Source organism: Electrophorus electricus, chromosome 1 (assembly GCF_013358815.1).
Source record: "Electrophorus electricus isolate fEleEle1 chromosome 1, fEleEle1.pri, whole genome shotgun sequence".
Classification (NCBI taxonomy): Eukaryota; Metazoa; Chordata; class Actinopteri; order Gymnotiformes; family Gymnotidae; genus Electrophorus; species Electrophorus electricus.
Window position 1 is genome coordinate 23,870,646 of NC_049535.1, and position 15,175 is coordinate 23,885,820.

Sequence of the window (15,175 nt, forward strand, 5' to 3'; positions counted from 1 at the left end):
TGAAAGGTTACTGTGCTGCTAGTGTCTCTGGAAACTTGAAACCTACTCTTCAGTTAATCACTGTAGTAGATGTTACCGCTACCACATATTTGCCGAATCCACTCCAGAGTTCTTCCTGCAGGCTGCCATGTCCAGCGTGTACAGTAGCAGTAGGTTATTTTGATATTTCCAAGTTAAATATCTAATAATAAAATTGTAATAAAGACCTATGTAATAATTCAGTCCATTAATCCAATTATATGAACTGGTGAGCTGGTGTAAGGTCAATAACCTGTTTCTGAATGTCGACAAGACAAAAGATATGGTTGTTGACTTCAGGAGAGCAAGGCGAGATTACTCCCCGCTTGCCATCAACGGCTCCTCAGTGGAGATCATCAAGAACATCAAGTTCCTTGGTGATCACTTAGCGGAGAACCTCACCTGGACCCTGAACACTAGTTCCATCATCAAGAGAGCCCATAAATGTCTTTACTTCCTTCAGAAGCTGAGGAAAGCCCATCTGCCATCACCCATCCTCACTACCTTCTAAAGATGTACTATAGAGAGCATCCTGAGCAGCTGCATCATTACCTGGTTTGGGAACTGCACCGCCTTTGACCGCAAGACCCTCCAGAGAATAATGAGAACAGCTGAGAAGATCATTGGGGTCTCTCTTCCCTCCATCACGAACATCTACACAACACGCTGCATCCGGAAAGCCACCAACATTGTGAAAGACCCCACACACCCCTCACATGAATTGTTCACCCTTTTGCCATCTGGAAGAAGGTACTGCAGCATCCAGTCCCACACCTCCAGACAGCTTCTTCCCAGAAGCCATTAGACTCCTGAACTCTGGCTAACTCCAATCCCAATTCAGATTCCAAAAACGGGAACTTTTATATACATACACACATACACACATGCTTATACATAGTCACACACACTCACACACACACATACATACATACATACATACATACATACATATCCATACACACACTCACACATTGTTTTGCATCGGACTAGTGCTGAAGTCAAACTTCACACAAATAAACTATGCACTCCTGTTGTAGTCTTGCACATTATCCGACTTGCTGCTAGAGTACTGTACTAAACCAGCACTGTACTCTGAACTGTTCTGGCTGCTACCAGTGACTGCTATGTTCAGTATAGCATGTCACTGACTCCTATGCACAACTCACTTTACATATTCTTAGTACTGTGTTCTGGACTAAATAACTGCACTGTCTACTCATTTTGTATTTGTCCTGTCCTGTATTTATTATTGTTTATTTAATGTTTATGACATTTTGCACTATATCGAACTGTTTGCACTTGTGTAGCATGTTGTCTGTTGCACTGTTGTTTTGTGTTGCACCATGGTCCTGGAGGAATATTCTCTCGTTTTTGTTGTGCACTCGTATATAGCTGAAATGACAATAAAGCCTCTCTTTGATCTTTGAACTTTGAACTTAACACCAACGATTAAGACTTTAACATTAACACAGGTTAGACAAAAATGGATCCTAACATTACACTTCAGACGCTAACAAACAAACAATAACCAACGGTGAGGCACATACTGATGGGGGTTTAAATAGAGAGACACACGGTAACACTTAACCCCGTACAGGTGCGTGCCCTCACAGGGGTGTGACTACAAACATGAGTGAAGCCCCCCTTGCACGTGGCAGGTCGTACCACGTGACTTGGGGGGGCAGCGTCCCATGACAGTTCTATATATTAAAAGTTATTCTATATATAAATTGCATTTTCATTTCATTTCAAATTTGCATAACATGGCATACTGAGCTGAGATGAATCCATAAGCATTTACTGGATTTATTGGAATAATGGAAGTGTGTCTCAAACAGAACTCACAAGGTTTTTGTAAAGCATAATCACTAGCTCTTCTTACTGTGAGTCTCTTGCACAGTAATATACAGCTGTGTCTTCAGTTTGCAGATTCTGTCCTTGTAATGTTATCGTGTTACTGCCAGTGTCTCTAGAGATGCTGAACTTGTTTTTTAGTTTATCACTGTAAGCTGTACCCCCACTATTACTGATATACCCAATCCACTCTAGGGCTTTTCCTGCAGGTTGTCGGATCCAAGCTGTGTTCCAGCTAGTAACTGAATATGAGACTTTGCAGTTGATGGACAGACTCTGGCCTGGCTGCACTGTCATGGAAGCAGGCTGAGTCAGTTCTTCACCATGCACATCTGTAAATGAACAAAAAATGATATAATTAACTACAAATAAAAATATTACACTTCAAACTTGAATTTAATAAGTAATCAAAACAGGATTGCAATTGCAGCAAATTAAATTATTTAATCAATAACTCACAGGATGCAGCTGCCAGCAGGAGTAGAAGAGGTGTGGAGAACATGGTTGTGTTGTTGTTCTGGAGTGATCTCTGCTCTCCAGAGCTTAACTGCCTCAACACCTAAATAGAGAAAGATTGAGGTGGGAAGCTAGCATTTGCATATCTGGATACCCATGAAAGAAAAAGGTATTTTAGAAAATGGAATGTAGACAACTACAAGGTTACTGCAATCTGCTTTTTGAGAGAAAAAAACAATCGGTCATTCTTTTAAAAAGTACAAAGAAAACAGTTCATTCTTGGTTGCCGAATCTCTTTAATAAAATTAAACATTCATGATTCTACAGGGTTGCAGGTCTACATTTGAACCATCTTCAAAGTTTGAAATCATGAACTTCATCACAATCATGTTTGTAACATAGTTTTAATAGATGTTGTGAAGCTGCCCTGTACTGCATGGACTGAGCTCTTGCTACTCTCAGAATAATAGAAACTAATGCAGTCGAGTATTTTTCCCAGGAATCTGGCAGATCCAGAACATGCTGATTGTTGCGTCTGTCACACTGAACCCTTTGTAGGCAAAGATCAGCCACTACAATGACAGCCACTGCAATGAATTCCTCGACAAAGGGTTTGATGGGATTGGGCTGCTGCAGTACAGGGGCACTGGCAAAAGCGACTTTGAAGTCTTCAAGAGTTATATCAGCAGAGCAGGTCAGTCAGAGGCATGGTAAGGACTGCACACATATCATGCACTTGTCTGTCAAAGGAAAGGGAACAAATCAAAATCATCAATGCAATATGCAACAAAGGATCTACCCAGAAATTCATTTATGACCTCGTTGATATATGCCTAGAAGACAGTGATACAGAAGGACCAGATACTGTAGTGTCCAGAAGATGTGCTAAAGTCTGTCTTCCATTCATCACGCTCTTTTAGTTTATAGGCACTGCATAGGTCTAATTCAGTAAAGCACCACGCTCCCCATAGCTGCTTGAGAGCAGCTGGTACTAATGGAAGTGGGTACAGGTATGTAATTTACTTAATTTGCTTAATTTATGTGATGCTGCTGTCAGTTAGAGATAGAGAAATGTAGAAAATATGGTTTGTGTTGCAATGATGGGATTTTTCTGTTCGTCAGAGGATAACAGGAATTGCCTCATACAAGACTGAAACTAATTTTTAGTTATCTTGTCATCCAAGTGAGACCATTTTAAAAATATATGTATTATTTTTTATTATATTTTTATTAGATATTTATTATTATTTATTATACTTCATTATAGAGACTAGTTGTTTATTATACTGTAACTAATGACTAAATACCAGGAGATCCTTTACAAAACGTCAGTTCATTATGCTAATTATAGGAAAAGAGAAAAAGAAATTTGGAAAACTGGAAAAATTGGTGGAAAGGGCAAATATATGACAAATGCAACACTGAGAGTAACAGTATTTTACATTTGTTTGCTTTTTCAGTGAGGGATGAGTCCTAGTGGTTTATCAAAGTGAGTATATTGACATTTAGCTGACACTTTTATCCAAAGCAACTTACAATTATGACTGAGTACAACTTGAGCATTAAGGGTCTTGCTCAGGGGCCAATAGATGCAACTTGGCAGTGGTGGGGCTTGACCCAACAAGCAACCTATACCAGTAAAGCACCTTAACTGCTGAGCTACCACTGCACCGTATGTTAGCACAGAATGTAAATAACTGGAACAGTACATTCAGTGAGCCTCAGCAAATCTCAGAATTGTTTATGTATTTCAATAATATACTTTTTTCAAAGTCTCTTATATACAACATACATATAATTGCTTCTTATTTATATTAATATGAGACTTGTAGTGACTGTTTTGCTATGTAGTCTATCATCTATGCTTCCTAAATAATGCAGATTATGTGATAACTCTAAATAAAACAGCTGTAAAAATTTATTTTTGTATTAACCTTAGCCTCAGCTGTACTGCTGTTCTTGCACAATAATAAACAGCTGAGACTTCAGGCAGCAGGCCAGTGATGTCTAAGAAGAGCATATTACTGCTCGTGTCTCTGGAGATGGTGAAGCGACTCTTAAAGGATCCTGCATAGTCTATGGATCCACCACCCCATATGATCTCAATCCACTGCAGACTTTTGCCTGGTGGCTGTCTGATCCAGCATGTGCCGTAGTCACTGAAAGCATATCCAGAGACCTGACAGGACACCTTCACGGAGTTCTCCGGACACCTAACCTCAGCAGGAGACGAGGTTAGACTGATGCCATGGAACTTTTTTTTTAGTTCCTTGATTTTATCTGCTGTCCAACAGTCATAAATCCAACCCATTCCAATGCCTTTTTTGCAGGTGTTGGAATCCAAACTATATTAATTACTGACTGTGAGACCTTCCAGCTAATGGAGCTATTCTGGTGAGACTTTGTTAAGCTCCTTGAATCTGCTGTGTGATGTATCCCCCCCTGCCATAGCCTACGTCATTTGGTGGTGGCTCTGCACGTGGGTTTTGTTTTTGTTATTCTTGTTTTACATGTGTCTGTGTTTTCTATTGTGCCATGCCTCCCTCAGGTGGTGTGTGTTCCCTCATTCGCCACACCACCTAAAGGCTGTTATGCAATTTTGTTATGCCTTATTTAAGCCTGTTCTGTTTGCAGTACAGATTGTCGGTCATTGTATGTTATTTTGTCTCCTTTTGTTGTAGTTGGTTCATTTTAATTTCTTTCATTAATCATATAAGATGGAGAACTACACCGCTGCTTGCTTCTTTTTGTCTGCACGTTTATCGGCACTGACACACAGATGTGAGCTGTTATGAAGTGACTCATCTTTGTTACGTAAAGTACACTGTGAATTTTAAATAAATAAATAAATTGTGGATAATAATAATAAAAAATGCGCTAAAAATAACTTTCAATCAAAATGGATTCCATTTTAGTGACATTCAAGACTGTGAACTGTCTTTAATTTACTTACAGGATGCTGCTGTCAGTGACAGCTGTGGAGATGTAGAAAACATTTTTTGTGTTGTACTGGTGGGATTTTCTGTTCTTCAGGAAAACAGGAGCTGCTACATCCAGGACTGAAATTATTATTTACTAAACGAGAAAGAAATGAAACCATTTTTTTTAAGAGATTGAGTGGAGTTGTTTATTGTACTGCAAATGGTGTTATTATACTGCAATTTTTTATAGTGAGAATGAAAAACTTTTTTAAAAAATGAAAAAAAAGGGCAATAATATTAAAATCAATTAATCTTGCTCTAGTGCTTTGCTCCTGCTTCAAATTGTTGCATATCCTTTATATAAAAGTAACTGAAGAAGTTTCTGTTCAGGGTTGCAATCATGGTGTTTTGCTAACCATTATTTAAAACATCATTAATCATCAAATATATTTCAAAGTGATACTCTAAACTTCTTGTATGTTTATTCATATTTTATCAATATATTAAACATTTACTTGAGAGCAGAATGAAAGACCTGAAATCATTTGAGGAGGGCATATTTATACTTATTGATTTTGCTATTGAACTTTTTTATAAATTTTCTATGGTTATAATTTTTAATTCTAAAAAAATCTGGAGTTCTGTTGATTATTCATTTTTAAATCTAAATGACGAGTGCATAAAGGAGCAAAGGAGAATAATATGTACACTGACTTTAAACCTGCACCCCCTTACCTAAAATGTGAACATTAGCACTATCTAATGTAGTTTGGATTCAAAAGTTAACTTCTATTGAACACACTTACATATTACAGTTGATCAAGTAATGTCATTTTTCAACGATATTGTAAATAAGTGGAATCTTGTCTGTCTTCAATCAGTTTCCAGTTCCAGAATGTTTTCACCTTCAATATAATAGAAGGAACAAAGATTAACCAATGCTAAAAATTTGAATGTGTCTGCATGAAAACAGCACTGGAAAATAAGGAAGGAAGGAATTTATTTAATGATTAACTGGCCTGACCTATAATATATTACAGTTTAGGTCTGACTGGATTTAATTTAGCAATAAATTAAATATTGGAAACTGCAGAAGGTTCAGTACCTATTTCTAGATTGGTTCACATCCAGTATTATATAAGGATCTATCTTTTCTCTATACATGCACTTCTAACGCTCCATGTCCGAGAAATCTTTCATGTACAATGAGCATGTGTGAAGATGTGTGAGGATGTGGTTTTTGTACAGCTCTTCCTCTGTCTTCTCATACTGTGTCTCTCTAGCACAGTAATATGCAGCAGTGTCCTCACTCTTCAGGCTGGTCATCTGTAAATGCAGCTGACTGCTGGAGTCGTCTCTGGAGATTGTGAACCTTCCTTGCACTGACTGGGAATAGGAGATGGGACTGCTAGATGTGCCAATAGTTGCAATCCACTCTAATCCTTTCCCAGAAGCCTGTCTGACTACAGCTGCCCAGTAGCTACTGAATGTGAATCCAGATGCTGTGCAGATCAGTTTATAAGATTCTCCTGGTCTTTTAACAACAGCTTCAGACTGGGTAAATGTCTGGCAGAGAATACCTGTGAGAACAAAATCCTGTAAATATGGCAAAATATTGTGAAAAAATTAAGGTAATTCAGATATTGATGATGAACATTGGCTCACCTTGAAGAAACATTGTTATTAAAAACACATTCACAATTATCTCCATAGTGGATATATTGTTCCTTTTTTCACAGCTACCACAATGACATTAGGCAGTATGGCCTGCAATGTACAGCTGAAAGATTTATCACCTCTTATAAGGGCAACATCAATTTGCATTTATCACACCTCTCTGCTTCAAAACACCACTAGTGCACATGAAACAGCACGTACATACAATTATGTACTATAAGCCTATAAGACTTTCACATTATTCCCTATTTATTATGTGAAATTATATTTAGATTTCTTTACATTCAATGAAATACAATTCTATTTTTAAAACATTTTTAATTTCTCCCTACTTTCACACACTTTGTTCATTTTGTATCTGGCCCTGTGACTATGATGATTACTTCAAGTGTTCTCTCCTATGGCTTGCTTTTTCCTCATCAGCTCTTCTATTACTCCTTGTTGTTGATTTTAAATGTATATGTCATTATAGCAAAACATTAAGACATTTCAAATGTTTTTCCAGTGAAGAAGTAACATCACATACTAGCAACCCATGATCACCATCCATCGCCCATTGTTGCTTGTGTGTATTTGCACTTGAACACACCAAACATACTACTGATGGATGACACGAATGTTCTGCGCCTGTGTAAGTGCACCAGCCTCTCACTGCTTCACAAATGTGCAGACTTCTTATAATGAGTATACTGAACCCTAAGTAACTCCCACTTCTTCTGGAGCTCATTCCTTCTATAAACTGAATACAGTACGTCAAGGTAATGGCAATGTTTGAAATAGCCTGCTACCTACTGTATAATGCATATTCGTCCTTGTAGTAGCATGCAGTATAAGATCAATGCGACCAATGAAAACCATACTACAAGGTCACATATATATATATATATATATATATACGCACAGAGCACAGAGGTAATAAACAAATAAAAGGATTTCAACCATACAACAGACACTAAAAACACTATTTAAATGCTATAATCTCTTGTTCTTCACCTGTGGTCCTGTGTAGTGCATTTGTAATATAGAAACACTAAAAGAATATTTATTAGAAATTAATATTTGCCATAGTGCATAACTAATAAAATGTGTATTTGTAAAATAATGTATAATGTATATGTTAGTCAGTTGATATTGAAGTCAACAACAAAGGTAAAGCAGGAGGAAAATAATCTGTTGTGTATGTTGAGATGAACAGGTAAGCAGTGTGATGTCATGGGTTGTTTTTTTTATCACATTTTTTGTTCCATATTTGTCAGGGGTTGTTTTTGTATAGGCCTGCTGTATATGTGTAATGCTGTGACTCTCTGGCACAGTAATATACAGCTGTGTCTTCAATCTCAAAGTTTTGGCCTCTTAAAAAAACAGTGCTGCTGGATGTGTCCTGGCTGAAACTGATCTTATTCTTCACTGTGTCTTTGAGATTAGTGCCACCACCGCTACACAGATAGCCAAGCCATTCCAGAGCTTTTCCAGTGGGTTGCCGTATCCAGTTAATACAGTAACTTGACTCTGAGATCTTACAGGAGATGGAGAATGACTCTCTAGGTTTGACCACCACAGAGGCTGGCTGAGTGAGCTCCACACAGCCAACACCACCTGGGGAATGACAATAACAGAACATGTTATAAAATAATTTTTACAAACATGTTGAGTTTAAAGACGTTCCTTTCCAGTTCAGATACAGTAATTCACCCGAGACACTTACAGAAAGCAGCTGTTACCAGCAGCAGCAGTAATGATGAGAGCATTGTTGTTGGTTCTGACATGGAACTGACCTGCTTAGCTCAGTTCAGACCCACAGACCATTTGTAAGAGGGACAGAGGTAGGATTTGCATATAGTGCATCCCGTCCAACATCATTATAACAAACACACTGGGATGTGTGGTTATCAGATTTGTCACTTCCAGGGTAACTGTCTGCAAGCCATTCTTTGACATTTCTCAATTGTTTTTAGAAACATGAAAATAAATATAATGTCGACTTCAAGATTTAGGACATGTTGTTCATTGATATCCGCATAAGACTGCTACTTTCTGCTTGCTATAAGTGAATTCATCTTAGGATGTTTAAAAAACAAAAAACACAATACACTTGTCCCAGTAATCTAAAGTCCTAGTGATGGAATTTTCTGAATAAATGATAATCTGAAAACGTGATGAATGAATACATGAACATTTCTGAACTAAACCATTACTATGATAAATGTGTCTTTTTTGGAGAATGCTAAAAAGCATGAAATCAGTCTCACTGGTTCACAGTCCTGCTCCTGCAGTTTCATGTTTTTTTGGCATTAGTGAAATATGCAGTGCAGGAATATTCCATGACCAGGACTGGGACATACACAGCCATCATATGTGCTGGTATACTATGTAGAAATGAAGCAAACCAAGAAGGGTATTACTCAGTGTAATGTATTATTATTGAATGTATAAGAGTGCATGAATAAGTGACCCGTGCTCAGGTCACTACTCAGAACACAGAACACTTACTCATGCTGCTTGTGCCCTGATGGTAAACCTGCTCCCTCTTTCCTAAAATTGGGAATTTAATGATTTATCACGTGCTATTAGGACAACTGGCACGGTGTGGCCCCTCCACCCAAACGTGTGTGTGTATTCGTCTGTATGGCCATGCCCTCCTTGTGTTTCACACCTGCTCCTCATTGTGCATCATTAGTGTGTGTGTATATAAGTCTCTTGTCTAAATGTGAATATTGTCAAAGTTTAACCGATAGCTTGCGTGCTATGTCTTTGTTGTGTTGAGTCATTATAAAAGTATGTTTCACTTTTACGTGACTCGGCCCCTCGTATCCTGCAAATTCACAACTAAATGAATTTGCATTAATCCTTCCTCTCTGCCTTGAAACACCAGAAGTGGACAGAAGAAAGCAAGTTTATTATTCTGAGACAATTATGTACTTTAGCCTATAACACATTCAGATAATTCCCTATTTTAATATGTGCAATTCTATCAGATGTATTCATATATAATCAAATACAATTGCATTTTTTAGCATTTTTAATTCTTCCAGTCCATCACTATCCTTGTGGTTTGAGCATGTGTCCTTTGTTTTGATTGGGTTTTGTCTCTGTACCTTTCCTGTGATCTTTGAGAAGATCTTTTATGGTCTTAGGTTCATCTTATCATGACAGACTTTGGCAATGCTCTCCCCCCTTTATTTATAATGTAATATTTCAAGTGTTACAAGGAAACCTGACAACACCTATATATTGTGCTTATTTTATAGTCCAAGCCTCAGTTCAATTGAAAAAACACACACAAAATGCCTTCTTTAACATTAAGGTTTCTTTCTTCATGCATCAAGATTTAAGTACTGAACTGAAACATTTATTACTTTATTAATAAGTTGCCTTTTTATCGTGCTAAAGTAACAGAAATGAAACAATCCGTCAATGTGACGCAACATTACAAAAATAAAGTGAATTACCAAATTCTTATAAACATAGCTCTTTGCTAATGTCAGATACAGGTCACCGTAATTCAGATTCAGAAATGCATGATATATTCATATTAATAAACATGTATATGGCATTGTGCATGTATAACTCATTACACATGAATGAATAAATTTATGTCCACAAAAATATTCCAGCTATGTGCTGCTTTTTACTTGGTAATTCACAAGTCTTTTTCTTATTTTATTTCACTGACACACTCTTACCTGTGCAACACCCACTACACTGCCTCCGCCATTTCAGTGTCACTGTGTAACACTTCCGACAGGAACAGGCAGAGGTAGACTGCAATTGCAGCAGGCGGTTTATTAAATAGAGGAAACACGACACGAAGGGTAAAACAAACAGAGGCTAACGGGTGCTGAGGGTAATATAACACACAGTTGGAATACACAGAAAAGCAATGACGACGACGACGACGACGACGACGACGACAGTAAAATGGACATAAGGCAAACCTGTCAGATATACATAACTTACCAAAACAAGCAACAAACTAGAAGACAGAAACACATGGCTTAAATAAGCAAGCCAATCAGACACTAAACAGATACAGGTGAACATGGGAAGAGCAGACAGTAAAACAAGCAGTGGAATAGGGGAACAGATAGGGGCGGAGAAAATGAAACTAAGGCATGGAACCAGGGAGTGCAGGAAGACAGGGAAACCGTGACATCAGGGACGTGAAGAGGGTGGCCATTCGTGACACACTGCCATGTTACCAATAATAATTTCTCTCTTGGTAAGAAACCTGCCTGACAACAGATCGGCTAATATATGTGCTGTATATTTTTTAAACCAGCAAATAAAGTGGCCCTATTAAGGTGGACAGTAAGAACTGATGTAAGGTGTGGTTTTGTGTGTGTGTGTGTGTGTGTGTGTGTGTGTGTGTGTGTGTGTGTGTGTGTGTGTGTGTACGCATATGTCTAAGCATTTTACACTGGGGATTTTTGTTTAGGCCTTTTGGCACTTTTTGCTATTGTGTATGCCGAGCACAGTAATACACAGCTGTATCCTTAGTCTCAAAATTTTGGCCCTGTAATAACACACTGTTGCTGGAGGTGTCTGCAGAGAAACCGATCTTGCTCTTTAGTGAGTCTTTGGTGTCAGTTTGGCTAGTACTGTAGAACCAGCCAATCCATTCCATTGGTTGTCCTGTTGAGTGTCGTATCCAGTTTGTGTACCCCCCACCTGTGGCTGAGTACCCAGTAATCTTACAGGGAATAGAAAATGATTCCCCTGGTTTAACAACCATAACAGGAGGCTGAACGAGCTCAATACTTCTAGAACCTGTGAACAACAGTTATGAGATTTTAAAATAAGTTACAATCAGTTGCTGTCAAAACACCAAATCGTACTCTGTACTAGCCACTAGAAAATGTTTAATTAGTATAGCATACAACTCACAAGTTACTGCTGCTGACAGCAGGAGGAGAAATGTAGAGAACATGGTTTGTGTTCAAGCTGAACAGGAAAGCTTCATCTCTCAGATATACAGGCTCAGATTTGCATAAAAATGCAACTTGTTTAATTTCAAGCCAAACACAGATCAACATTTGTTTGAAAAAATTGGAGTAAACCACTCATTTTCTCACATTTGCATTCACATTTACTGGCAACATTATAACATACTTGAATGGAAGTTACTGTGCCGTAACAAAGTGAAAAACAAACAAAAAAAATACACAAATGTAAATCTCATGTGAAATGTATTAAAATTACATATGAACAGAAAATGTAAATGTGTACATTTTACATTATGCCAGCATTATATACCAAGCATACACCACACACTGAAAATTATACTATCAAAACAACATTCCATATTCCATATTTAAAAAATCTAAAAAAAAAAAAATTAAAAAAAATGAACTTCATGAATCCTGACGAAAACATTCATCAAGGCATCACGAAATATGCATGTACAATATTATGAATGTTTTGTTACATAAAGTTTTCTTAGAATCTCTGGGAATCCCAGTTCCTTTGATTTTACATGACATGATGAATATTCTGCACTCTGTGCCCTTCCAGTGAATCCTGAATAGTGACAGAGTGCCTCCTAATGGTTACTAAACAAATAACTACTCATATGGGTTTGCATCATGGAAGTATTGTGGTGTTTAGAACATTACTATAGTAGGTTGCATGGTTGTGCTTCTCGAGCAGAATAATAAATTGCTCCATCCTCTGACTGAAAGTTCTGGCGTTTTAAAAACCCTTTGTTGCTGGTGGTATCGGCACAAAGACTGCTCTTTCTCTTTAGCGAATCCTTTACATTTGTTACACTAGCGCATACATATCCTATGTATTCGAAAGGTTTGCCTGCAAGTTGTCATATCCAGTGAGGACAGTAGCTAGAGACTGACAACCCAGATAATTCACAAGAGATGGTAAATGATCAGTTTAATAGAGTGAATACCTGCAAACACCAACAAACAAAATAAAGAACATTTTTCTAAAGGAAATAACATACATTTCTGTAACAGTGAGCGGTAAGGAGATGGACGCATGTGCGGAGAAGAGCGAGATTTATTATGGGCGAATCCAAAATCAAAGTTGTTGTAGCAGTCCAGGGTCATAGAGCCAACACAGAGAGTACAGGAACACATTACAAACAAACAAAAACACACGAAGGCAACCAGAGGAAGCAGGCTATAACATAGGCTAGGAAACACAAAGGCTAGGATAACGATACAGGCTAATAAACAAAGACTTAGAAACAGTTGGCCTTTCAAACACCCAGACACTGAACCAAACACAAACACAACCATCAAATAAACATAAACACATGGATTCTAAGAAACAATGAACAGCCAAGACATGGGGCACATGACAGGGTTTAAATACATGAACTTAACAAGGTAGAAATGAGGGACAGGTTTAAGCAATCAAACGAGGGGCAGAGAAAACGAAACTATGGCATGGAACTAAAATACAGAAGACACAGAAAACATGGAACATGGAAGCTGGGAGGGACTAATCATGACAATTTCCTAAGACTAAATAATAATAACATTTTCAAGATTTATTATTTCAAATCACTATTTCATAAATAAATAATGTTTTGAAATAATGTTATTACAGTGATTACAGGTTATTACAGTAACTTGTTTTTCAGTAAATCCTTTTTATTTATGCTTCCATCATGTAACATGACAAATAATCCATAACACTGGATTATATCAATAACAGAGTTACACACAGTAAATAATTTAGAAATATATATTTTAGAATTAGCAAGAAATAGTCTTTGGGTAAATTGTTTTATATCCTGAATGTCACGGATTGCTCCTCACACCATAAGTCACGTGGTACGGCCCACCACGTGCAGGGGGATTCACAAATGTACTGTGTCTCTATTTTTGTAACTACGACCCCCGGTATTGCACACAGGTGTATAGGGTTTAAAGTTAATGTCTTGTGTGTCTATTTAAACCCCTGTTTGTGTGTGCTCCCTTTGTTGGTCAAAGTTGCTACGTGTGTGTTCAAGTAGATCTCTGTAGCTGTAACGTTCATTTGTAAAGTCCCATGTTAAGGTGTATGTGTCCTCTGTTTAGTGTTAATTGTATAGTCCTATTCATTGTAAATGCTATATGTGAGTGCCAGCTTTGTCTTACGTGTTTAGTGTTAATAAATGTTCTGTACTAACAAGAAAGTCTCCCCCACGCCCAGCGGTACTCAGGCCACAAACGTTACACCGAAAGCTATTGCTAAATTACTTGCTCTAAAAAAAATAATCTAAAACAATTACAGTGTGGTCTGGCTGAATGAATTGATCAAAAAAATTCTATAAAAGGAGGTGATCCTCCATTTTTCTCCTTTATTTATCTAAATAGGTGTGTAAAAAGGTTATCACACAGTTAATGTTTAAAGATCTTAGTAGTTGAATGATAAGAATGACAAAAATATAAGCATTAAATGAGTAGGAATTATACATTCTATTTATACCCCTTGCTGTTGATTTTAAATGTATATGTCAGCAAACATTAAGTTCATGTTAGGTTCATATTATGACAGTCATTTGCATTTCTCTGCCCCCTAGTAAAGAAATAAAGTATTTGAAGTAGCACTGGATTCCTGTTTTTTGTGTGCTAAGATTTTGTAATTTACCAGTGGGATCAAAGGGGTAAGATGAGCAAGTAAGTAAGATGACCCACAACCTGTATTTGGGCAACCATGCACAATGTGTGAGTGATTTGATTGTAAACGTTTCTGTCTGGAAAGTGTCCTTGGGTTTGAGAATAACTATATCAATCTGACTAAAGAAAATAATTTTGTCATATGGCCCTAGTTTGCTTTCTCCATTTCCCTCTTTCTATGGAAGGAATATGGATGTGGACGACTTTGTACCTGTCAGTTTTTGGGGTTTTTTTTTTGTTTTTTTAATTCTAATCACATCACATCTAATCACATCTGTCATCAAAACGTAATTTCTCTCAAATTAAAAAGTTATATCAGATGTGTTGCTGAACTAGAACTACCATTATGTAAAACATGTAACTGAAATAGCAGAAGTGTATTTGTGGGCTGCAACACTTTTCCCAGAATGGTGGCTGTAGAGTAAACTGAGCCAGAGCACTGGGGGTAAGTTGAACTGGTGCTCCATCTGATGCCCTCAGATTTCCTTGAAGTTAAGTCAGATATTTGGTGTTTAAATTGGTGTTGCATCCTAACAATCAATAACTGACATTATATTTCATATTTTAGGTGTTGCATCTGAACAGATGGATGTTAAAAAATTAGGATAAAATGTTGTATACTGTTATATC

General features: G+C 37.4%; 3 gene segments (V, D, J or C); all 3 read right to left on the minus strand.

The window, feature by feature from the left end:
- Positions 1-1,896: 1,896 nt before the first annotated feature.
- LOC118241190 lies at positions 1,897-2,408 on the minus strand. The segment is given in 2 exon segments: positions 1,897-2,204; positions 2,332-2,408. Coding segments are annotated over 2 exon segments (351 nt in total).
- Positions 2,409-6,419: 4,011 nt separating this feature from the next.
- Positions 6,420-7,017, minus strand: LOC118241032. The segment is given in 2 exon segments: positions 6,420-6,829; positions 6,915-7,017. Coding segments are annotated over 2 exon segments (456 nt in total).
- Positions 7,018-8,178: 1,161 nt separating this feature from the next.
- LOC118241034 lies at positions 8,179-8,691 on the minus strand. The segment is given in 2 exon segments: positions 8,179-8,522; positions 8,632-8,691. Coding segments are annotated over 2 exon segments (387 nt in total).
- Between the last annotated feature and the right edge of the window lie 6,484 nt (positions 8,692-15,175).